Source organism: Protopterus annectens, chromosome 5.part0, assembly GCF_019279795.1.
Source record: "Protopterus annectens isolate FY-2018-M chromosome 5.part0, PAN1.0, whole genome shotgun sequence".
NCBI classification, from domain to species: Eukaryota; Metazoa; Chordata; order Ceratodontiformes; family Protopteridae; genus Protopterus; species Protopterus annectens.
Window position 1 is genome coordinate 805,155,159 of NC_056735.1, and position 27,864 is coordinate 805,183,022.

General features: G+C 38.3%; 1 protein-coding gene across 1 annotated transcript in view; it reads right to left on the reverse strand.

Annotated features, from left to right (window-relative positions):
* Nucleotides 1–27,864, reverse strand: part of PIWIL4 (piwi like RNA-mediated gene silencing 4) — a 1,045,202-nt gene that overhangs the window by 333,262 nt on the left and 684,076 nt on the right. Inside the window, exons 13-14 of the mRNA XM_044072628.1 lie at nucleotides 27,322–27,506; nucleotides 1,201–1,273 (exon numbers count right to left, since the gene is read on the reverse strand). Of these exons, the coding sequence (XP_043928563.1) occupies nucleotides 1,201–1,273; nucleotides 27,322–27,506 (258 nt within the window). The remainder of the gene's footprint in view (nucleotides 1–1,200; nucleotides 1,274–27,321; nucleotides 27,507–27,864) is intronic.

Here is a 27,864-nt window from a genome sequence, read left to right on the forward strand (position 1 = left end):
TGAACTTGTATAGTATCTCGTATATATATTTAAGATAAAACCTTATTCAGGTATATAGGACATTAAGACATGACTACCTCTGGAAATGTTTGGGGTTATCAAAGTCTAGTACAGAATCATTACACAACTTGTGTAGGAGATTATACAGGAATGACAGCTCTTGGGTCTTCTGAGAGAGGAGCTGATGCATGGAATAGGTTACCAAGTTATATTAAAACACTAGGTTAGATATTTTTAAAAACAACTTGGACATTTATTATCGGAAAATCTTTTGTTATATCGGCAGGCTAGAAGGAAATGATTGCTCGTGCCTGATTTTTTGTATATATTCCTGTATAAAGAATAATGATGAAAACAATGCACTTTACAAACACAATAAGAACTTTTGCACTTGGAAAAGATTTTTATTTTATGTGGTGGATTATATAGCTGTAGGGATAAGGGGTGACGATATCAAGATAGATATTAAGACAGCATTAGCTAATAAATAAATAAAATGGCAAGTATCTTTAAATGCGTGAGCACCACCAGCTTTATATGATACATGACACATTTTAAATGTGTTCTTTAACATTTTTACTTTACAACACAAAAAGCGACTGGCTGTTTTTTAGCCAAGTGATTCGTTTTTGAATAAATGTGTTTACTGGGAATTACTGAAGAGAATGTGATGAAGTTTATAGATTTATGTGAAGACCAAGGTGGTTATTTGATTTGTTTCAATAAAGTAGTTGCTGTTATTGGTCTGTGATAAAGCCATTTACTAGTTTTATTCTTTAATAACAGGTTCTAACAGCAGTTACAATAATGCTATTTTTTATTATTCCCACATGTGCATGAAAGTATTCTGTAACCACTGTGCATTAATGAATGAAATTCTGTCCAGGTATGCAAATTGCATTAATGCACTTCTCTGCCATGATCCCAGGTCATTTCTGAAAAGGGTCTTCAGACAAGTCCTACTACCCACCTAAAGACAAATTAACAAATAAAATCAAAATGCTCTTCTTAAATTAAAAACCTCAAGGTATAAAACAGCTTTCTTGCTCTTTCATGCTATGCAGTGTACTTCATTATGAAACAAGAAAGAGTAAACTAGATTGACTAAAATGGAAAAAAATTGATATTCATGATCGCTCAGGCATCGTAAAAGAAATTTAAAAAGAAATCTTTACTATGTTTTCTTAGAATAATACTCACCAACTGGGTATCCGGCCGAATATGAGCACTCAAAGCTCGGAAAACTGATGATAGGCCTTCATCCACTTGTACTCTAAAGGAATAAAACGTAAGTGATGCATCACAGAGATTTCAATATCTGTACTTTCTACTATCATACAAAACCCTTTAACAGCATTTTAGTAAGAACTAATCAGTCTGTGTTTTGAAAAGCTATTATACAAACCTCTACTCTGGTTAACAACACAGAAAAGCTAAGAAATAAATAAGCATAAGTTTTTGCAATTAGTGAAACACACATGAAGTTACAAAATGTGTACATGTAGGTAGAGTTATGTCAGAATAATGTCTAAAATGCACTGAGCTCATCCATAACAATATCACACATTCTAATACCAATATATGTGCGGAAAAAAATTGTGCTAACCTTACCCATCTGCTCACATTGTTACCCCCCCCCCCCACCTCCCACTATCCTGGAAGATCCAGTTTTTCCTCCTTAAATCACTTTCAAAAAAGTCTCAGAATCCCTACCAAATGCTAAAATGAATACATCCATTTGACCAGACAATCTAACAGGCTGCATTCTCATCAGTGCCAGGAATAAACTATCCAGGCCTCCATGCTGTTCAATTTCAGCCAATTCACAGAGTTTGTGACTGAAGCTTGGAAAGCAACTATTGTGGCTTCCCTCCTCAAGGGCAAACCCTCTATGGAACCAGGCAATTATAGGTCCACAAGCCTTACCAGCCTTAGCTGCAAAGTCATAGAGGCCTCATTTATGCAGAAATGGGCAACTTAATTAATCTAGACCCCAATTAGTTTGATTCTGTGAAAGGCAGGTCCTGTATCCTGAACCCAGTAAGATTTTTTTGAAAATGTTATTGAGGGTATGGACAGAGGTATCTCTTTGCAAAGTGCTTATCTTGACCTGGCCACAGCTTCTGACACAATTCCTCACTCTAGTACTACTAAAAAATTAGACATACTTAATATAAACCTTTAAGCAGTCCACCAGACTGCAAACTAGCTATCCAACAGATCCCACATTGCTGGTTCTGTCTCTGAACATAACATTGTAACTAGTGGTCTACCACAGGGATCAGTGCTGGGTTCTCTCTTGTTTGGCTTTTATTTTACAGATATCCAAACCAATATCATAGACATGTGGTTAACTAAGTTTGGTGACAACTTAAATCTGAGCACTATGTACTCATCCACTGATACCAAACAGCTGCAGCAAGGGGTGACTCAATCTAAATGCAAACAAGTGCTAAAGAGTAGTGTTCAACAAAAAGAAAAGAAAAAAATCGGCTCCCACCTCATATATTATGTAACTGGTACTCCTCTTCAGACAGACACAGTTGAAAGGTATTTTACATGGAAAACTCTCTCTTTTTAAGTCATCATGATTCTACCATAGTCAGAAAATCTTTTATCTGGCCTAGTCAATTTCCAAGCGAATATCTTCAAGCTCCAATTCAAACATCCTTGTGTTCTGCTCCTCCCTTATCAGGTAAGTACAAATCCAAGCGTACTGCTCATGATCCATGTCTTTCAACTGAATGGTCACTGCAGGCAGTACTGATTCAGCATCTTCAGGACTAGTCTGAAGCTAAAGATTTGCCCCTCACTCCCACAGTGCACCTCAATTTCCTCTCTTCTCCACAATGAGTTTTATAGCTAGTTGCCTAAGGATCTAAATGCTAAGAAAGGAGACATCTCTTGTGAAATTTTTGTTTAACTATCCGGTGAGCAGCAGCCAGCAGCCTACCATGGATTTTTGATCCCTCTCTCTACCTTCCTAGTCCCTTTGCACTTCCCCTGAAGTCTCCGAGATCTAGCCTTGTAAATACCTGATTTGGCCTCTAGGTGGCAGCATTTCATGCTGATTTTCTGTATCCTAATGTATAGCAATACTTTTGTTTAAATAACACAGCCCTCTTTCCAAACCTCAATTTCCAGCCACCATTCCCTTTAAACACTTCTCTGCCCTGTTCTAGTCTCTAGCACACCTCTTTTCAAATCAAATTCTGAGTGTCTTCCCTATAGTCTATTCTCCTCGGCTCTGCTCCCTGGATTCACTGATACACTCTCTGGTTTCTCCTCCGCTTTGGCTCTACATGCTCCATTTGCCCTGCGGGCTAACTCCACTCCCCTATCCTACCCCCAATTCCGACCCACCCCCAGTGGTCCTAAACATATCCCTCTCTAGCCACTCCCACATCCCCTCTGTCCAATCCCAACCCCCATCTCATTAAGGGTAGTCCTGCCATTTTACATCACTCTTCCCACTTCATACCACATCTCACTTATTCACTCTCTACCCTCAACTTCTTCATTACAGTGCCTATTTCACCCATATCAGCATACCTCAAACCCCTACTCCTATTCTCTATTCTTCCTTTCCTTTTCCTTCCCTATATTCTAACGGCGTATGAACATCTTAGCTACACTAATTTCCACCAGCCCTCTAAACAAACATCCCTACCTGCTTTATCAGCCACCCTTAAACACATTAACATAACATCTACAACCAACTATCTCCTCCCAAAGTATCATAGAGTTATCCATATTACCTAAAAACACTACCAAGTCAAGAGAACCCATAACATATTGAATCTTTCCCTAATTCACACATTTAGACTACACCAACACCTCCAACTGGATGGTGACATTGATCCCAATCCTGGCCCTATAAATAATGGTCCTCCTAACTCAGTTAGACCCTCTCCTTCTTTCTTTCACACCCCTACACGACCTCCAAACTCCCTCTTCATAGCTCACCTAAATATGAGAAGTGTAAATAATACTCACCTTCATGCTCTACTGGATGTTCATGAATTTGACATCCTATGCCTAACTGAAACATGGATAAAACCAACAACCCAAGACTATGAAATCACCCCTCCAGGATATAGTATTTTAAGGATGGATCGCCTTAACAAGAAAGGTGAGGGCGTGGCCTTAATTTACAAAGCAGGGCTCCAAGTTATCCTACTAGATACCCTCCCACCACCTGATACCAATACTGAAATTCTCATCTCTAAGCTACAACTAAATACTAGTAAGTCCATCTACATTATTTGCTCATATTTTCCTCCAGGTAATAACATCACCCCCCACCCCTAGAAAATCTCCTTAGCTGGCTTTCTAATAACTATCCACAAGAAACCATACTGCTAGGCAACTTTAACATAGACTGGAATACCTGTAATACTGATAACCCAACTAGCCATATAAACCTACAAGGCTTCTCCCAAACTATCACCTCACCCACCAGAATCCCTAAACCTACCAATAAAGAAAGTACCTTAGATTGGATTCTAATAAATACTCACTCCCCAACATATTTGTCAGGCATCCTGCCAGACGACTTCAGTGATCACTCACTAACTTATATAATTAGACAAAAGAGTAATATTCATTACCCCTCAACTTTCAGAACAACTCGCTCCAATTAGCATTTCAACCCTGAACACTTCCTTAATGAACTTAGTGTATGCAAATGGTCACCCCTAAAACACTTCCAGCTAGAGGAAGCAGAGGCACACTTCAATTCTAAGTTCCTAGAAATCTTGAACTACCATGCCCCCTCTTGCACTCTTAGAAACAGTACCAAAACTGATCCATGGCTTACAAAGGAAACTAAACAAAAAATTCTATTAAGAAAAATTTTTTGGGCCACATGGCGTACTTTGAAAGGCCCATCTGATCATTTAAAATTTAAACAACTTCGAAATTCTACTAAAGCATCAATATTATTAGATAAAAGAAACTTCTACTTTCAACTTCAACAGACCAATCAATACAGACCACAAAAATTCGGGTCAGGTATCAATAGACTCCTACATCCAGGCAACTTTAAGACACCAACCCCATCAGGTATTTCCCAAGAGACTCCCAAACAAATTGCTGATACATTTAATATCTTCTTTACTGAAGCCATCCAGTCACTTGCTAACTCTCTACGTCCTGTATCCTCTAATCTTCCCACCTCCTTAACTAACTCTCCACCTACTTTCCAACTACAACCTGTCCCTACATCCCTCATCTTCAACCTTCTTCAAAAACTCAAACCTTCTACCCCATCTGCTGACCTCTTACCTGCTAAATAACTGCAAATAGCAGCTAAAGTTGTAGCTTACCCTATTTCTATCCTAATATATAGAACCATAACAGAAGGTACCATCCCATCCATATGAAAAGTCTCCCATATAATCCCGCTACACAAAGGTGGCAACTCAACAGAACTTTCTAACTTTTGTCCAATTGCCCTTCTCTCTCCCATAGCCAAAATCATGGAGAAATGCATTCACCGTCAACTGTTAAGACCACCTTCTCCAAAACAGACTATTAGCTAGCTCTCAGCATGGCTTCAGACTCTTCCATAGCACCACTACTGCCCTCCTATAATTTTCTGACCACATTAACAAAAACCGTAACAATATCACCCTGTCCTCTGCAATCTTTATTGATCTCTCAAAAGCATTTGACATGGTTAACCACGAGCTACTGTTGAATATTCTTAAGTGCCTCTCACTTGATACTCAAGCACTTCAATGGTTCAAGTCCTACTTAGAAAACAGGCAACAAGCAGTGCTTTGGGACAACAGCCTCTCCACCCATCTTCCTGTCACACTTGGTGTACCCCAAGGTTCTATTTTGGGCCCTCTTCTATTCTCCATCTTTATAAATGATCTAACTATAAGTATCCCCCAAGCTACATGCATACAATACGCAGATGACTCCACATTAATATGCTCAGCTACAGGTCCATCTGAACTGCAGTCCCTCTACAAAATGTCTTTGAACTAGTAGAAGAATGTTTTTTACAGCATTGTCTTCTCCTTAACCCCAAAAAGACTAAACTATTGCTCTTTGCTCCTACACAAAAGTCCACCCCATTTGACCTCATTATTATATCTAATAATGGCACAGTCATATCTCAAGACACTACCACCAAACTCATAGGAGTAACTATTGACCACAACCTTAACTATGATACTCATATCAATACCACAATAAAATCAGTTAACCGAAAACTAGGCTCCCTCTATAGAATTAAATCCTTCCTTACTCCCATAGCTAGAAATACTATTGCCCACACTCACCTTATTTCAACTCTCTTCTGTGCCTCTCCTATATACACAAATCTATCTAAAAGCAACCTCAACAAACTGGCAATCTCCTACATAACATTGCCAGATTTGCTACCAGCTCCCCTTTCAGAACCCACCACTGCCAAAATCTGAAGCAACTAGGTTGGCTGGAACTGCGTAATCAAATTCTATTCCACCAACTGATTATTGCCCATAAAACCCTTCATCACCCATGTAATACACCAATTCTCATGAGTCTAATCAGCCCATATAAAAATCTCACAAACCTACACTTAGCAAATAAACTACTGGTATCTAGACAAAAACCCAACAATAAAGCAGGAGATTCCCTTTTCTCTAACACTGTGGGAAAAAGTTGGAACCTTCTTCCGGCTGAACTCACATCTCTTTCTTCAACTGCACTATTCAAAAAGAAACTCAAATTATACCTTACAACCCACTGGCTATGTCCTTGTACTAACCCTGACTAAGATCTCTCTTCCTGTTATCCTTGGTTATAGCACCAATTTACTACTCACTTTATAGCCACTTTAAGACCACTACCTTCTAAGTTAGACTTATTGTACCCATGAAAGACTGCATAGTTATTTCAGTGCCTTATAGCTAAGTCACTGCCCTTAACTAATTCTCCCAATCTTGTTTATAACTATTCTATTCTCCTGTGCCGTATTTATAACTTTCTTTTGTGAATCTCCCACATCCTTCTGAATACTCTTTTCTTCTACTATTGTTATGTCAACTACAAAAAAAGGGGGTTTCTATATATTTTTTGCTATTATCTGTCATGAATGCTAAGTTACCATGTAACACCTGTTGTGTCTGACAAGTAAACTGTAACTTGAAGTTGTAATGTTTGCTTGTTCTTGTTTTTTATGTGGAGCTTTTCTCCCTGGGCCTCTACTGAAAATGGACATATATCCAGTTAGATTAGCCAGGTCAACAAATGTAAAATAAAATAAAATAAATAAATAAATCTATACATTCTAATACCAGTGACTATAAATATGCCTTCTCCTACATATCTCAACTTTTGTCAACTAAGTCAGTAAGGACAGGACAACGTTCAAAGGAGGAGAAAGGAAGGAGATAATGCTGAAGTTGATGGACATGGAATCACAAAGAGCTAACATGATATATGCACTTTCATATACATGGGCCAGTCCATCCATTTCAAATAAAGGGCCATATCCCCAGCTATACATCCTGGGTGTCATCATAACAGACTACCACAGAGGATAGTGGCCCCCAAAGGAAGACCTGGTCCTTGAGATTACATCCCCCCTGGTAGTGTCTTGCAAAACTATTCTGCAAAGCCCATGTCACATCAGCACAAGTATCCACTAATACATTTTTGGAATAGGTTAAAGATATGTAATTAGTGAGAAAACCAAAAGGTCTGGCTGAATGAACTCTGGTTTAAACAGGTATCGTCTTATTGCTAGAAAGGAACAGTACATAATGCAAAGTCATAGAGCCATGTGGACAAGGTAAACCTGGAAATTTTCTGGCCCACTCTGAGATGTAAAGGACATGAAAAATTGGTCATCCATTCTCATTACAGCCATGTGATGCCTCCAGGTGCTTCTGTAATTACATCCTACTGATGCCTCTAGGCATCAAATATTGCTTATTCATATTTGCATTAATAATTCCAAAACCAAGCTACACATACAAAGTATTGAAAGATTTTATCTTAAAGCTTACACAATTGCAAACACAACTGTACTGATATTTGAACACTATCTAGCGCTAATAAAGATGTATTAATTCTTTTTCATATAATATTTACTTACATTGTCATAAATTTCATGTTTTCTAACTATCATGACAACCAGGTAGTACAGACACAACTCCTTAATCTCATGTGAAAGCTCTCAAATGGATGAAAACAATGCTGGTTACAGTATGTGTATAACTTGAGAGGTTGCTGAGATATTGTACGCTATATACAAATATTTTACAAACTTAGTTACTGTGTTTACCATGTCTTAAAAATCCTGTTTAAGACCTAGACCCTAATGAAAACTACTATTATTAAAATAGTTTGTGCTGACAAATTTTAAATTTACACTTTTCCAATAATATCTATGGTTCCAGAGATATGAACATTTGTTTGAAATGTGAGGACATAATTTTATTCTGTCAAAAAGCTTAGGTTCCACCCATTGGAAGTTAAGGCAAACTTCCCCAGTTCCACTGGAGGGAATGAGTCAAACCTCTAATTCTATGAAAGTAAAATATTAGTCGCCTGCGGACGTTAATGCAGTGTAGCTTATACCCCCCCTTCTGTTAGAGAATTCTGGAAAGAAAACTTGTAGGCTTATTGACTGGCTGAGATTTAAATCAATAGCTACTTTTGGCATGAATGCCATTGGTATTTCACACAGTAACCTTCTTCTTATGTATGGAGGTTAACAGGATATGGCATGTAATTCCAAAGGTCTTGATACTGATTAGGTAGCAACTAGAAACAATGTCTTCCAAGATAAGTCCTGACATTCTACTGTTGCCACCAGATCTAAAGGAGAAAGGGTCAGGTTTTCTTTAATGATACCAAGATTCAGTGGGGGAGCCGGATCCTTAAAAGAAGGTCTCACTAGGAAGGCTAAGCACTAAGAAACCACAGTCATTAATTCATACAACAATACACCCACCTTCACCCTACATACCCAAATACAATACACATACCTTGAAAAGTCATAATGATGCAGACTCTAAGCCATTACCTCCCACTGAGACACTGTCCTTGTAATAGGTGACTCTGTTGTTAGGGATATGGTCACCATTCTAACCAGACTGGATTGGAACAGGGTGACATTTAACACTTCTGGAGCGAGAATCTGAGAAGTAATAGGGACTCTTTGAACCTAACATTCTGACAAAGACAATTATGATTTGACAGTGGCGACGTAGTGAGTGAGCTTAGGTGCTCTAACCGGACAGACATACAAGAGAATATGACTAAGCTTTCTATGCAGGTGTCTGAGGGAGGAAAGGCAATGGTCATGGGTGGTATTTTGGCATCATCCAGAATAATGCCATGATTCAAGCACATGATAATCGTCTATGTAGCTAGTGTCATTCTAGGGAGATCCAGTATGAGTCAGCTTGGGATAAGATGGCTGGCAAGCCATCCTGCTTTGCCAGATATGGTCTGCACCTCTCTTATCAAAGCCTTCACATTCTGTATAAAGCTTTTGCTGCCCCCACAGTGCCTTTTTTAGACAAAGTCCAAATGCTGGAAATTCCAACCTAGTACATTATAATTTGAAACATACTAAAGTTGCTCTTTTCAATGTTAGGAGTTTAAACAAAAATGCCTGAACTTGAGGCTCTCCAGCAATTTGAAAACATTCATATATTCATAGATACAAAGACATGGTTTCACAATAATAAAAGCACTCTCCATATTCCTGTGTTTAACGTCTATGGTGTCTTCAGGCTTATTGGCAACTGTGTAGGATTATGAGTGTTTGTCAAAGATATCATCACCTCATGACAGATTCTTTGGGACAAGAAGTTTGAACTCCTACTTGTCCAAAGCACGACAAACAAGATTAACCACCACTTCCTAGCCAGCTACAAAACACAGTCTATGTCCCCTTATGAGCATGATAGTTATTTTACCACCTTAGCCAAGTTATTTTACCACCTTAGCCAAAATCTCCATTATAAACCACACCTTTCTACCTGAGGCCTTCAACTATCTATCAGTAAAATGACTGACTTGCACTGCCAACTGTCAGTATGCCAAATGTTTCCTTAACATTATAAATACTAGCTTCATCATGCAAACTAGTTACTATCCTACAAGGGGCCCTAATACTCTTGATTATATTATCACAAATGTCACCATTTCTTGTACACCTCCAAATGTGTATATAATCATCAATAAATAACAGATTTCTTTAAAAAGGTTGTACTTTCCCTGCAAATACCACTGTGTTTAGGGATTTCTCTAAAACATTATTTGAGATTCTAAATTCCACTGTAGTCCTCCGCTGATGCCTCATGTTGCTAAAACTGCTGTCTATACCTCTGAATTCTACTCCCATGCAGACAGCTGTACTGAAAGGCAATTCCTACTCACACCAAATATAATGAAAAATTTAAAAACAAAACCCTCTGGTAGAATATTCATATTAATAAATTATATGACAAGATAAACATTTACTAAACGCTTACAAGAACTCTCTTCTACTTATTTTAAGATATACTTACGCAAACTAGGGGATCATTAGCAAGCCTTATGTTGAATATGAACTTAAAATAGCAACTAAAACCAAAAATATTTCTTTAATAGACAGCTAAGAGACCTAATACTCAACAATGTTTTTAGAAAGACCACAATACAATTGCCTACTCTGACCCAAAGTAAATGTTTACTATCCAAGTAAAAAAAATGAGACCAAATTTTACTCCATTCACAGTTACCATTATTCGTCAGATTCCAGTCACTCCTTTTCATTACTCTGGAATAAGTCTTGATAATCCTCAAATGCCAAGAGGTATTTAACTGTAGCCTTCAAACAGTCTTTGTGCCTCATGAATGGAGAACAGCAACAGTCATCCTTCTGCACAAAGTCGAGCCATCTACAGACCCTGGAAATTACAGACCCATAAGTCTCACTAGTCTTATATGTAAAGCATGGAAAGAATTATCATGGAAATGATCAATAGAGATATAGTAAACCTCCAGACACTGGACCCAACCCAGTTTGGTTTCGTCAAGGGCAGATCATGCCTACTCGAACTGGTGGGCTGCTTTGAGAAGGTGACCAAAGCAATGGATAAGGGAAAAATGTCTCCCACAGCCTACCTTGGCCTGGCAAAGGAATTTGACACAATATCTCACTTGGGCATTGTTGACAAACTCAAGATGTTAGGTACAAACTCGTATGTCACCAGGTGGATAGCCAACTGGCTCACAGACAGGACCCAGGACGTTAGAATTGGGGATTCCACCTCTACAAAGAGGCCAGTCACAAGTAGAGTCCCTCAGGGATCAGTCCTTGGTCCGCTCATTTGTGGCATTTACTTCTCGGAAGACAACACCAATGTCAGTGCTCTCTGGCTGACTAAATTTGCAGATGACTTCAAATTAGGAGCTGTCATTGCATCTCGCATTGACACAAATGTTCTCTAGAGGAGGCTGACACAGACAAAAAACTGGTGTCTGAGCCATGGACTAAAACTAAATGCCAAGAAACACATAATAGTATCCCTTGGGAAGTCATCCACCCCATGTAACTATCATATGGACAACACACCCCTTAGAGTTGACCAGGTAGTTGGATAATTAGGTACACACATAGACAGTAATCTAGCCTTCGACCATTATGTGCCTACAGTAATGGCCAGAGTTACAAGGAACTAATGACTCTGCTGGACCGAGGCATAGGGAACTAATCTAAGGGGGTGGCAAAAGCCAACACATTCTGGCTAGACTTATATATGCCCTTAGGCAGGCAGCCTAGTACTTAACTATGAACTATGTTGCGCAACTTATAAACAAAGGTATGATATCTAAGTACAAGGGAAGTCATTGTTCCACTGTATTCAACATTTATCAGACCTGTCACTGAGTACAATCCCCCCTTTGGTATGTACCTAACCAGGCATATCCAACTATTGGAATGTCCACAAAAGTTCCTCGCTACAAGAATGCAGGACATAAGTAAAATGTCCTATGCAGACTGCCTCAAGGCCCTGTCCCTGTATTCTGTCTCCTACTGGCATTTAAGGGGATATCTATTCCTGGCCTACAGGGCATTGCCAGACCCCCCCCCCTCTGATGGATCTCCTGCATATCCACAAAAAAAAAAAAAAAACAGCAACAGAACTACCCATTCTAAAGACTTAAACCTTGCCTATGGAACAGGCTCTCCATCCATGTGAAGCAGAGTTCCTTCCTAACCCAATTTAACTGTAACTTGGACAACTGCATGTGGAACAGGAAAATCATTCCTGGTTTGGTACATGTCTCTAATGGACACAGGCAACCTGTAAATGGTTCATCTCCCAGGCCCCTGCTTGTAAATGTTTCATCTCCCAAACCCCTGCTTACACTTATCAAAGCGTATCAGAACTTGACAGAGATTTGGGATGCATGGCTAGGCTTAAAAAGGCCAGTGGTCAGTGGTTGTTAGCCTAGTAAACACCTATGAACATCTCATGCATGGGTCCACATAGCATACCACGTTGCCTGATTGTCAGTACAAAATATAGCCTACCTGAACCTCTACTTAACCTATTTAATCTAAGCCTCCCACTGGTTACATTCTGGAAGCCTGGAAAAAAACAGTGTAATGCTTTTGCATAAGGGTGGCCCAACATCAGACCCTGATAACTATAGAGTCATGATCCTCATTAGCATCTTATGCAAAACTATAGATTATAGTACCTTGAACATCATTATCTGGACATTGAAAAAATTGTAAATCCTGGACCTCATTAATGCGGCTTTGCCAAAGAAAGGTGCTGCCACTTTAAACTCATTCATTTCATTGAAAATGACACCAAATCAGTGGGTAGCTATTTATTTATTTTTAAATTAACTTTGATGTCCTAGTCTGTGGGCTGGTTCTTGTACCATTTTCAGCCATTACTCAGGCCAGACAGGCAGTTACAAATTTTATGTACACTTACTGTTCTCTTATGCCATACAGCAGATTAACTAAATGTGATAGAGAAAAGAACGTTTGATGTGAATACAGTACAAGCACAAAGTACAAGCACAGTAGATCAAACTGTCTACAGTTCATTAGTGACTTAGAAGGACTAGCATATAACAAATATCTGTAGGCTAAACAATAGGCATTTATTAACAACAGATATCATACGTATGTGCAAAGTTATGACTGTCCAGTTAGACACGCTGTGCTTTCCTAGTCTAGTTTCTTATACACTCCCTTGGGGGATCAATGTCTAGCATTTAAAGTCATAACAGATTATACCATTTTTAATTTACTTCTTCACAGAACAAATATTTTCTTCAAATACCAGGTTAAAAGAATTATGCCTTCATAAACAAATAGATACGGCATGTTGACGTGGTAGATTTATATCCCAATGTATCCAGCAACTTTGTAACAAACTTACAGTACATGTTATAAAGTGTAGCACTAATGCCACCTTCAAGATAAACCTAAATAAATTCTCCCTGGTCTATTTTCTACTGCCCTTCTTCATGCTGCCGGTAGCTTCTGAAAATAGTTTATTTTCAATGCTTGCAATGGACTACAGACTGACTGCTTAGTACTTACCTATATCTTAAGTCACCCCTCAAGAAGGATTTGCAGACTTTTTAATAAATCCTGGTCTCTCTCCAATGATGGGACAACCTACATAGCCTCTTTGAAAAATACAGTCTGGGTGTATTCCATGAGCCCTGTATAAACAGCATGGTCTCTTAAAGGTGCTTTTTTGGTAAAAACCTAAGTGTTTTCAGACACAGCTATCTCCAGCCACATCTTGAACCCACTGGTTCCTTCTGACAGCTCACCAAGCCCAAACACACGGAGAACCATTCCGAAATATGCAGCCCTAAGATTTAGTCAGGATTATAAATGATGGATGAATGCAGTTTTCATCTAACAACAGAAGCAGTACTAATGTTTAGTGCCTTCCTTGGTCTGCAGTCAGACTTCTCTTGGGATTATCTGAAATAGAAAAAGAAGGGAAGGAAGAAGCTTAAGGAGACCTACAAAGGATGTTCACTGTGAAGATGAATTATTTCCTCTTCAGTAGATTCTCTACCTGATACTGACGGGATTGGCCAAATAATACTTTTCCATGAAAGGCGTATCTACCCTGGACTGTCTGAGCTTATATTCTGTCACCATAACCACAGCTATAGTCACAACTGTAGCAGAATACAAAAAAGTCCACTCTTTACCCTGTTGAGGATCTTAACTACCTTCTCTTTAACCCAAATCCAGTTAGAGAGGAAAGCTGCTTCACTGCATGGCCCACTATGGAGAATTGGGATTAGGACATACAAGAATAACAGCTGAAGGCTTTGAGCCGCAAAGTGGCTACCTCCCAAGTCCAAATCTGTAGACTCCTTTTTTAACACCTTTACTGAATTATCACATAAGACATAGGCGAACATACATTTATATAAAATAAAACAAACCATGTTAACATGTTCACAGTTACATATTCTTTTATACACTTATCAATCCAGCATTACATAACTCGATTAATTCCTACCTTCCTTAAACCTCACTCTTCCTCCAAAACATTATTTTGCATTTATTGCTTCCACAACTTCCATATTTTTCTATGCAATTCCTTCTTACCCTTTTCTTAAGATCTCATGTCCAGTTTTTTTTAATCTCTGTTAAAACATTCATGACTTCAAATACATTGGTTTCTATTTTCTATTAATTGCTTTTTGGGGAACCACCAGAATTCAACTTAACAAGACCTTGCTATGTCTATGCAATTCAGATCCTGTGTCCCAGCTCAAAAAATAATTTCCTTAGTTACACACATTTGTTCACCTAATATTTCTGATAGAGTACTCTGTAGGGAATTTTTAAACTCTGCCAACTCATTACACTCCCAAAATATATGTTCCCAATTATCTCTTTCTTCTCCATCACACCTTCAACATCTGCTATCTAACTGAGGGAAAAAATCTGGAGTCTGCTTGGGATATAAAAATACTTATGCAAACACTTCCAAGCAAAAATCCTAAATCTTTTAGAGATTGTTGGGAGGGTGGCCTAATGGTTAAGGTGTTTGCTTTATAAACACAAGGTGCAGAGTTTGAGTCTCACAAGGGGATAATTGGCTAAGCTTAAAATGGCTTACAAGGGCAATTAGCTTAGTTTTAATCTATGAATATTTGGGAGTTATATGTATGTCCTCCCATTGTTTCCTTGTGAATTGCTTAACCAGTCACTCTTCCCAATTGTTTCTAACCTCCTCTGATTGACTCCTGAAGTTATCTTGCAATATTTTATGTACCCTGGTAATTATCCATTTTTAAACAGCAGCTTCTGTTCTAGATTAAACTAAAAACTCTACCAGAGCAGGTCTTTTTCTTAGGATTCCCCTATCCCTTTCTCTTTGCCTGTACTCTAACAATCCCTGATAGGGAAGGCAGTCTCTGGTCTGCAGTCCAAATGTCTTCTTGGCCTCTTTCTATTCTATTACCTTTGCTGCTCTATTGTGGACTCCTTTTCTGATGGCAAGGTGTCAAAATGTAGTGGTCTACTGACTCTGTGTTGTAACAAGGATATCATGCATAAGTTAGCCAGAGGACACATGCCTGGGACCTCGCTCACCTCAAATGGAAGTCTACAGAGAACATCTGTTTTTTTGGGAGCCAAACAAACACAGTCTAGGTGCTTCCAATTTGTAAAAACATCATATATGACTGGCTATATATGGAAGATGACTTCTCCTCCTTTTCTAGAAATGCATATATAAATTTATGGTTGAAAGAAATGGGAATCAGAATTCATTCCATAGTAAACTTCTTAAGTCTTAAATTTTCTCATATGAAGGGGTCACTTACGATATAGTGGAAGTTGTGGAATAGGCAGAAGTCATTATCCTTATCTGTCTCAAAAATGGCCTACTCGGCCTCTGACTCTTCATAAGACACTATGTAAAAATGGGAAATCTACATATGCTAGAATGCAGATACTCCCACAGCACCACAGGCAGATTTCTAGAAGCATCAGCTCTCAAAATGCTTTTAACACTTACAGTTATACTGCAAGAATGCCGATGTGTGAGTCATGTTTCAAACTTACCATATGATTCCTCTTTCCACTTATACTGTCCAACAATGGAGTTATTATGCACAAGTAAGGGAGTGTGGGAAGCAGTAACTCCCATACAAGTACCGCTTACCACCCTGCAAAAACTATTTACTGTTTTTTCCCATAAAAGATGCAAGGTGAGCAACTGAGGAGGTTTTTTCAGGTGGCAAGATTGCAGTATATACAATTTCCATTTCTTGTAGAGAATCCGACTGGGAAAGACTAACCTACCCCACAATCTATAAAAGAACAAATGTTCAATGGCTAGCATATATGCAATCAAGAATGCATTAGGTGGGTGCCAGATAATGGGTGATAGAGAGCCAATGCATGGACGGGCACCTGTCAAAGGATGCAAGTGAAAATAATAGCATTCCACTGGGCTTGGTGCTTGCAAGACATTATGTTTCATAAGTGTGTGAATTCACACCCAGAAGGACAGATCCTACCAAACTTTAAGCATATGCCTTAAGTCCAAATCTTTAACTATAATGCCTCCAGTGCAAAGGAATGGCGGGTTTTCTGTACATGAATGACCAAAACAGCATACCAGTCCCAATGTAAACCTGGGGTGAAAAGTTCTCAGTCTTAAGTACCACCAAGCCATGGCTAATGACTTTATGGCCTACTTCCCTTGAGCAAGCCAGTCACTCATGTTCTGGCCACTCAACCATCAGACTGGTAGTGCGTACATCTTATGATGCACCCCTCTCCAAGTGGGGAATCAAAGGTGTGGGCCTTCTGGTGACTTCAAAGATGGCTGCACACTGATCAACAGCTTATTTTCAGCTCTCCCAGTGCTAAAAAAGAAACTGAGAGATAAGGACTAGTAATCCTGACAGTTTTAGTCAAATTCAGTTACTGGCTAGTAAGTACACTGCCTTTATGCCAGCAAAGAAGAAACTTAGAGAGCCTGAAAAAAAAAATCAACTAGAAAAGGTGAAGAGAAAACACTGACTGGGAAGAATCCTGCGACTATTTAACAAAAAGCAGTTCAAGCTCCAGCTTTGGTACAAGAGATAGCTTAAAGTAATTTAAAGGAAAAAAAAAACAAATGTGCTCAGAGCTGATTAAAATAAATGAAACACTGAAGGAGTGTATCAATGCAAATAAAATGCAGGAAAAAATGGAAGAAGTTTTAAAAAGCTATTCAGATTAACTGATAAAACAGCATAAAAGTCAAACCTTGAAATGAAGAAAAGGTAGGTTGAGTATGAGACTGCTCAAGAAGGGCTGTTTCAAAAAATGGTAAAGTTAGAGGATACAACACACACACACACACACACACACACACACACACACACACACACACACACACACACACACACACACAGAAAACTTGAGATTTTCTGCTATACCACAGAAACTGGAAGAAAGAGACAGTATTAATTTTATGAAAGCACCAATAACCAACTAGAATGATATTCCAGACCAGGTTTGTTAATATGAAGGGCACATTGTGTGTATGTTCCAAACCTGACCATGAGAAAGCAGCCAAGACCTGTATTAGTAAGCACACATTCATACTGCAGAAAGAGTTGATCCTGACAAAACTGTGGCAGAAAGGCAAAGTATTATAACTGGAAACAGCACAGTGTGAGAAATGACTGCTAACTGTACACCAGGAAGAAGCGAAGCAAATTTATTCCAGCAATCAAGGAATGTTGAGAGGCAGGTTTGAGACTCAAGCTGCTATACCCAGCTGTCTTCAGAAAAAAATTCCTATCATCACTGTCATTTTTGATGTAGAACAGGCTAAGGAAGAAATACAGAAGTTTATGCAACAAAAAGTGAATTGTCAAACAAAAGGTGACTCTATTTCTCATTCTTCTGATAATAAAAAACATACAGAGACTTTTCAAGTGAAACCTTTTCCAATGTTCCCAAAGAAAATGATTGCAAGACAGAAGACTAGAAGGATCAGGAGTACCTTGGACTTAAACTGGAGTCCTGGGTTGGGAGACAGAGAAACAGGAAGAACACCAGTAAAACTGAACATAATGAATAAATATTTGACTATAAAGCATCAATCACAATTGTGAAGTATAGCTTTGCAGGAAGAAGTGGCTGAAAAAGATTAGACTTTTGCTGACTTATGGGGGGACTGAAAGATATATAATCCACTTAATGTCATTAGTGTTTAGAAAAAAAGACTAATAAAACAATTTTTGTTCTTAACAGTATTTGTATAAAACATTTTGTGTTATAAATTGTATATGATATCATATAATAAAGGATTTTCAGTGACTGGTGCATGTGACAAAGATACTAAAGTAAACAAGTATTTTTTTCTTTTTTAGTTTTAAGGAATGTAGGCACTACAGTGCAAAAAAGAAGAAAGACTAGGCAAACACATGCTCAAGTTAATATGTTGTAATCTTGGGCTGTTGGGACAGGATGTACATATGCACGGACAGACTATACAATATGTAGAGTTGAGATGTTTTCTCTTACGTTTGCATAAGAGAATTTCTAGATCAGTGCCCTTGGCTTAATATAGCAACAAGTTTCTTGTCTAGGCAAGTGTGCTATTAAAATGAGAGAACACTGTGAATGTAATGAAGATTTCCTTTAGCAAATAAATGCAAAGTGTGAGCTGAGAAGTCTGCAGCTGGGGGCAGCTGTACATTCTGTTCTTATATTTCAATGGACACAAACTGAATACATGCCCAAGTAATAAATATGGAGAACTATGGAAATTGTCAACAGAAACATAAAATTAAAAGGTACAAGGCAATCAGCTTAGTGAAAAATAATGTTTAAAATAACTGAAGGTGAATAACAGAATTGTGATTTCCTTGGTACGTAAATACTTCAATGCATTTAATACAGCACTGTATAATTCCATTGTATTTAAAGATACCAATGCATTTTTGTAAGGGTAAAAGTTAATGTTTTCTGAAAGCACACAAGGTGATTTTTACATCTGGGAGGGGAATAAAGATAAGGCAAGACAAGACAGCAATTATAATAAGTAGGAGCACAGGCTGTAACATGCCCTTTAGCATGGATAACCTTAATTTTAGTTTAGGCAATGTGTGAGAGTGTAGCTGCTGATATGAGTCAACTGTTCCTATCAGGAGGGCTAAACTTCATTCTTTGATGATCTACATAGCTTTGGGTGTTTGTTTTAAGTTAACAGGTTAAGCAGGTGTACTGTGAGTGTTTAATTAGCCACTTCTACTCAATGTGGAAACGCTGGCTGTTCTGCACTGAACAGAAGAGTCTTGGGTTTGACATTTTTTATTGGTTTGCATGCCAGTATACGAGCCAATCAAAAATCACAAAGCGGAGTCTCTTCTGTTCAATGCGGAACAGCCCCCCTTAAACAGAAGTGGCTCAGCTTTGAAATTTTTAATTGGTTTGTATGCCGGCATACAAGCTAATAAAAAATTGCAAAACGGCGCCTTTCTGTTCAATGCAGGCTGTTTAGCATTGAACAGAAGAGGCTCTGCTTTGCCATTTTTTAATTGGCTCATATACCAGTATAACAGCCAATCAAGAATCACAAAACAAAGCCTCTTCTGTTCAGTGTGGGTTGTTCTGCATTGAACAGAAGAGGCTCCGCTTTGCAATTTTTGATTGGCTTGAATGTCAGTATACAGGCCAATCAAAAATGCCGGTTGCTTAAAAGTGCCAGTTGCTTGTGTTCCGGATAACGGGGACTGTACTGTACTTATAATAATTGCTAGAGAAACTCCAACAGTGGTAGAAGAGATTACAAAAGATAATAATGGTAGATTTGTGGTATTAAGGGGCTACTGGCAGGGGAGGCATGTATTTATAAAGTGATAGAGATCTGGAAGATTTTGTTTAATAGTATTTTAAATCGAGAGGGAAGCATCAACATCCTTGAAAAAAATCTACGGTGATTGTAATACTATAGATGATAAAGACCCTTCAGACCCTGCTTCATATAGACCCATTTCAATTTTAAAGCATGATTATAAAGTGTTTATGTTCATAGCAGCTAAAAGAATGATAAAGATGTTGTCAAATTTGCCAGATATGGATCAATGTGGTTTTGTGGAAGTATGTCCTATATTTGGTATCATTAATATAACAATGATGATCAAGAGAGAAGCTGAATATAAGAAAATACCAAAGTTTTTGTTGGGTTTTGATGCAGAGAAAGCATTCAACAAAGTAAGCTTTTTTTTTTCGAGTATGCTGATGCAAGTATTTGCATTCCCTGATACAATAATAACGTTTATTAACAGAAGAAATGCTGTTATCAAAGGGAAAAATAAAGTGAGAAGATTCATCTCTCATAATTTGTGTTTGGACAGAGGAATCCTCTTTCCTCCTTGTTATTTGTGTTATATTTAGAGACAATGGCAAAGTAAATAAAGGACTTGGAAACTCAATGAATATAAATGGTAAAGTAATCAAGTAAAGTTGATTTATATCTGATAAAACCAGAAAAGGACATTTCAGAGTCAAGGAACATTTTGAGACAGTTTTAAATCTTTTTGTGATATAAAATTAATGAAGATAAAATAAAAGCTATAGCTGTAAACTATGTACTCACACATGATTTAGTTCAGCACTACCCGTATTTATGGGGACAAGATAAAATTAAGTACTTAAGGGTATAGGTTAAAAAGGATTCTGTTATGTCAGCTAAGGATATGTGGAAAAACAATAATCACAAGATGTTAAATAACTGAGAAACTGGAAGCTTTTCTTTTTTGATGTGGATAGCAAGATACAAGCAGTGAAAATGATTTTAGTCCCTTTGCTTTTATATACAGGTCAGGCACATTTTTATTAACCAGAGAAGAAGCTGTGGACAGCAATTAATAAAAAGTTGTAGGGCATTATCTGGGAGAGGAAAAGGGCAAGTATCAAAGGGATCTGCTCATCATTCCAACAGAATAAGGTGGTTTAGGATTACATGATTTGAAGGGTATTTTAGAGCTACACGGTTAAGGCTTGTATATATTAACACAAGCTGAAAACTATAATACAAAGTGGAAAGGGATGATAATGAAGGAGGGAGTTCTTCAAGAAATAAAGGTCTTGAGGGATTGTGGGTGTAGATCCTTAAAGAGAATAACTACAGCCATACAGAATATCATATTTATAAAGTAGCAGGAAGTATTCTAAGAACTAAGTCAACATGAGAATGGAGAAATGGGATTTTGCCAATAGGGATATCTGCAAATAGGGGTACAGAGAATAGACAAGAGAAATCTTGAATTTACTGTAGAAAACTGACAAAGGAACCAAGATGTTGGGTGAAAATAACTAGAGAAGAAAAGGAGGAGAAAAAGGGAAAAGGATATGGGAATCCTAAGCGAAAGACCTGCTCTGGAAGAGATTTTAGCTGAATCAAGAACACTGTTGCTGTTAAAAAGGTATAATTAGTAGGGCATATAAAATATTGCACATAACTATAGGAGTAAACAAGAGAATGTTAGAAAAGGTTGAGAAAAGCGAGAATGGAAAAACAATTCACAATGAAACAATGGAAGGACGTGTGTCCGGCTGCCAAATATGCAACAAAGTCCAGAAAATGTAGGATTTTTACTTGGAACTGTTTGCAAAGGTATTTTTGTATCCCAAGCAGACTCCAAAGAATTTTTCCTTAGGCAGATGCCAAATATTGGAGGTGTGATGAGAAAGAAAGAGGTAACTAGGAACGTATTGGGCGCAGTGGTGCAGTGGTAGCATTGTCGCCTCCCAGCAAGAGGTTCTCTGGTTCGATTCTCGGCTGGAGTGCCTTCTGTGTGGAGTCTGCATGTTCTCCCTGCATTTGTGTGGGTTTTCTCCAAGTTTTCCGATTTCCTCCCACATTACAAAGATAAGGCTCTGGAGTGTTTCTCCCAGGTCCTCCACTGAAAATTAGCTTTGTTCCAGGTTAGACTTTCCCGGTAAACAAATATTAAATAATTAAATAAATATGATTTGGGAGTCTTAATGATCTGGCAGACTTCAACAATGCCCTACAGATTGCTCTATATGAAGAAATATTAGGTGAAGGGAAATGATTTTTTGAGCTAAAACACAGTATTTGAATTGCCTAGACACAGTAAGGCTTTGTTCAGTTTAATTCTGGTGGCTATCAAAAAGCAATTACTAGAAAATGGAAATCAGGAATCTAAACCAACTGTTTTTGAAGTACTGAATATTGTAACAGAGATAAAAGAGCAGAAAGTGGGGTCTTTGGAAAAGAGTAGATGTAAATTACATAGGAAAAATTGAAATTGTGGGAACAATACATGCAGCATAATATTTTGGAGGAGGAGGAATGAGGTTTAAGGGAAGGCAGACATTAATCAATTCATGTTAATGTTGGATGGATGATAATTTTACAAAAGAATATATGGGATATATAATGTTTGCAACTGGGAATATTTTAATATGGTTTGTTTTATTTTATATAAATGTATGTTCACCTGTGTCTTAAGTGATAATTCAATAAAGGTGTTTAAAAAAAGATTTGGGTCCTGTGAGTCTTTCATCACCTACTAAAGTGAACACTAGTTATCATCTACTGAAGTGAAAGACAGTTTGAATCTAAAGCCTTCACTATGTGAGGACAAGTTCATCACAAGTAGGACCTGAAAGGTCAATTCAGAAATGTACTGACCCCCCCCCCCAAGACAGTGGACTGGCAGAGATATAGGGTTACAACTGGAATCCTTTCATTGACTGCCATGTATGGAAACTCCACCAACCTCCTGGCAGCAAAGATAGACAAGGTGTTTCTCCTTTCGGTCTCTGCAGGTGGCCAGACAATCAAGGCATGGCCACTTAAGGGTTCTGTCAATCTAGAAGCCAGTAAAGAGGACAGCTGTACTTCTCCTCTTTGGAGACAATCTTGATTTCTGAGTTCCCAGATAGTTTGTCCTACTGTTCTTTTCTTTTCACAAAAGAGACATCTCATTGTTTTAGGAAGAAGGATGATAAGCCTTAAGAATGCCTTATAAGTCCTGTCTTCTACAAGGCCTCTGCTACTTTGGCCAAAACTTTTTTGAAAACAATGAGCACAGTTGAAGTTCAAAGGGTAGCATCCTGCAGTGAAAACAGTGTTACCGCAAAGCAAAGTTTTTGAGTCTTTCATAGGATTCCTAGACAATGAAATAGCGCAGGCATCTAATATGAGGCTTCACTGGGATGACACTTTGCATTTTATTTTTTTATCATTTGTTTACTGGGAAAGTCCGACTTGGAACAAAGCCAATCTTCAGCAGAGGCCCAGGGAGAAGCACTCCAGACGCATGTCTTTGTAACATGGGAGGAAACCAGAGCACCCAGAGGAAACCCTCACAAGTGCAGGGAGGACATGCAGACTCCACATAGATGGCACCCCAGCCGAGAATCAAACCTGAGAACCTCTGGCTGTGAGGTGGCAATACTACCGCTGCACTGTCCATGCAAATTGTAGAATCATCATTTGGGCTATCACATATCAGATGTGCCTGCTGAAGTTGCCAGCTCCAGATGTGGAAGCTCCACTACCCATGTTCTTTGAAATATGCCATGACAATGAAATCATTTCGGGCTCTACGCCTTTCTCAGGAAGCAGCATCTGGGACTTTCCAGAAAAATTATGGAGAAACTGACTGATCTCTTACAGAAGAATCTGCTAAGAGAAATTAGGAGGTCTGTCAAAGGAAAAAACTTCAAAGACCAATTCACGTTAGGTTCAAGCAAGGCACCCTTTATTACTTGCAGCAAGGAGACAAAGCATGTAGGCACAAGGTTTGTCTGAATTACTGGTGATTAGTATGTTATTCTTATACAGTTCTCTTCCTGTCACACAGAAAATGTTGCTTTTCTATTGCTGATGTAGTTAGACACAGCTTTCTGTATGTTCTACAGAAAATGTTACTAGACATATTGATGACTAAGTTAGATTATCTGCTGTTTTGCAAAACATTTTGAGAAAAACAACCTGGCCTTGGGCTTATTTTAGCCCATTTTAACTTTTCAATTCTTCAATTGTACTGTTCTAATACATTTGTTACATTTTGTCTAGATTCAAGGTACATTTCTAGCTTTGGTACAAGTAATGCTGACTATGGTTTAAACTTTCAAGCATCTATTGTTTTCTTTATCAGTGCTTCTAGCAGCTGCATACTTTCTCATGGCATAAGAAGAAATTAATATCTCTTTGTTAAGTTCCATGACATTAGCAGAAATGAAATGTCTCTTATTTTCATGACATTAGCAGAAATGAAATGCTTCTTGTTAAGTTTCTAATAGTTGTGCAGATTCATGCAGTGTGAACAGAATAAATGTATTAACCCTTTTAAACCTTGAATGCACTAAGCATGCATATTACTATTACACATTTTTCTAACAAGGTCAAAGGTTTGTCTTTTTGATATTACATTCAGAACCCATAAGTCCTCATTGAGGTCTGCTGTGAAGCCTCCTGTTACTCATGCCTTGTGAGATTGTAAGCAATGGGCCGGGGGTCGGGGGGTAAGACTGCCCATGCATAATCACCCTTTCCTGTTTAGGAGGTAACACTTTCCTCCAAAGGTGGTGAGCCAGTCTACAGGAAGAAAAGGAAGTGTCAGGAGTGGTGTCAAAGTGCCCCCATCAGTAATCAATGCCTAGACTGAGAAGCTGGATCAAAGAGGACCACTGCCCAAATAGAGATGCCCAAACAGTCAACAAAGGATGACATGAACAAACTGAGAAAGATGGGAGAATAAAATAAAATGGTCTATGGACTAATGTTTCACAGAAAAAAACTCATTTCCTGCTCTGATCATAAACTTGACTTTTTTCAGCATTTTGTGTTAAGTACTTTAATACAGCACAAGAAAACCTGTAAACCTTCTCCATATCTTTTGGCCAAAGTTTTACAGAAAACATCTTTCTATGGAGATGAATGGTGAAAGTTTTGTGTTTTGAGACTGCAAAGGTGTCTTTAAGAGAGGTATAATTTTGGTGGTGGTGGTGGTGGTGGGGGGGGGGGGTTGACTAAATGGTCTTCACTTTTTTCCCTAAGATAATGAGTTGTCTCTTTTCAAAGAAAAAAAGGGCAGAGAAATGTAGGCTAGCTCTCCCATAAGTATGACATTTTCTCTAAATAAGGGTTAATCAAGACATGAATGGTGGTGATCCTTATCCTCTTTATCCATATCTTCGACAAGGAGCTCTGTCTCTGCCAATTCTCCAGTCCAAATGGACTCAGGCATGCAGGGAAACATCATCCTTGAATGAGTACTGAATACCCCTGTACTTGTCACATGCCTGAAAGTCAAAGGCAAAATGAGACTTAGCAATGAGAAAGAGTTCAGGTAACTTGAAAGTTTTCTGGATTTTATTGTTTTATTAAAGAGTGATTGGTGTTGAGTTCGTGATTTTTTTATTTTGAGACTTAGCCACATACTAGGAGATGGCTGGTAAGTCCTAGCTGTAAGAGCATGAACACAACAGAAGTATTACTGGTATCTCAGAAGACTGCACAGGCATCTGACTAGTCACTAAGATTGAGGTCCCAAATCTACTTGGTCTTGTTCCCAAGGTGAACAGTAAATTTAAGTTCTATACCATAGAAGGTAAAACTGTTCACCCAAGTAAGGGGTGGCTAGAGGAAAGCTACACAACTCTTGCTAATGAGACAAGGACTCAGGAGAAAGGAAGTGAGGGCTCAGGCTAACCAAATGTCAAGGTGAAAGGTTAGGCTCTCAAATGCTATTAAGAACTGCAGCAGGAGAATGGCTTCCTGGGAACAGGGTGACCTAAGAGCATTCACTAAGGGACTTGGCCAGTGATGGTGTGGAACATGTACAGCTCAAGCCGGGAGATGTACTTCCCAGTAGCTGCTGCTGGGGCACCTCTCCTACCACCTTTGTATTTATCAGCCAAGAAGGAGTGCAATGCTGACTGTTTATTACTTGCAGCCAGAGAAAGGGGACTGGGCATCAAAATTGCAGATTCTAAACAGCGAGGTAAGGGCTGATGTCTTACTTTCTCTTCTCTTACCTATTACTTCCTCTCCATATCTTACCTGAAGTTAGAAGCATGACTCTCCTGTGAATCCTGTGCTGGCTTCCCTTCAAAGCCATGATCCTGCTTACACTGAGGAAGGTATCAGGCGTCTTTTACCACTTGTTCATTTAAGGCACTCATGTATGTTGCATTCCCTTTCCAGAAAGCAAAGCCTAAATATTTGCTTAACTATTCTGGTACATAAATAATAGTTCAGGAATTAAGACATAGCAATTTTATACTAAAGTTTTCAAAAACACAAAGCAAAATGTAAAAACATACCATATCAGATTTAAAATTAATCTGTACTGTGAACAAAAAAAAATGAAATGTAAACCCAATCACAGTCTTAGACTAAGCATGTTTAATGAGTAATATTAATTCACAGTTTATCCACTTAATGCATTGCAGGGTCACAGGGAGCCAAAAGCTAAGTACTCAGCAGGTGAAAGGTATACCAACTCATTCTGATCGTGATGCCAGCCTATCGCAGGATTCATGTGTGCCTGCACACACACACACACACACACACACACACACACACACACACACACACACACACACACACACACACACACACACACACACACACACACACACTCACACAGCTGCAGAGAATTTAAACGATTGCCAATTCACCTACAGCACATCTGGATGTGAGAAGAAACTGGAAAAACAGGTAAAAAACAGAAGGACAGAGAAGATGTGTGGTCTGCAACTCTGCACAGAAGACACTTCAGCCAAAAACTGAAATGGAGGGCCTAGTACAGTGAGACAGCAAGTCTTAAATCACTGCACTGCCTCACATATCAATGATAAACCTTTCAAATTTCAGTACAGCTGGGATCATGTTCAGAATGAGTTTCTATACTTTGCACTTAAGTACTAAATAGTTTTTGGTTCCCCATGACACTATATTGCATTAAGTGGGTAAACTGCTAATGAACATAAACAAATACAAAATACAGCTATAAAAATATACAAACTTCTAAGCTTCCCAAACCTGACCAAAAATATACTTTATTTTTCACAGTGAATCAAAATTAATCAAACAGAATAAATAAAATCATACACTTGTCTTGCTAAACTATAATATTAATCATACAGTCTCCCCTTATGGAAATTTAAGAAAGAAAATTAAAAGTACACTATAATTTCAAATGCACAGTCATGCATTTCACAAAAGAATAGTGACAATAGCACTTACGTTTCTCTTTAAAAAAAATGAATAAACAAGAAACAAAATTTATTTCTATAAACATGCAATTTGCAAGTTAACTCACAATCTTGGAAATTCTATGCGAAACCCAATTCCTGATGCCACCTTCTGCAGGCAGTTGAAAAGCTTTTCAGCTACATCAGCATTCCGACTACTGTATACCATTAACCAGTCATTCAGAGGCTGCGATTCAATAATTTTAACATTTCTTATCTCTCTTGACCAATCTGCAGCTGTTGCTGGATGGCACTACATAAAAAAAGATAGGAATTACATGGAGTCTGATTTTACAGCTAGACCATTCATAGAAAATGACACATGAAATGTGGAGCCAAACTGCTTAGTTTAAGAAAGAAAAAGATGCCATGATTTGCTTCTTAAAAACAAACAAACAAAAAAAAAATCAATCCCATTTTTAAAAGTTTATAACGCACTTGCTCACTTGATTGGTCTCTTATGAGTCTGAACTACTTTAATATCATTATAGGTTCAGAAAAATGCAAGCCATTGAAGTGTGCTTGCATGTTGATCTCCCATTTCTAAAACATGACTTCAGTAGTCCAGTTTTCATCAAAAATTATGTTCTCGTGTGCAGGCTAGGAAACAT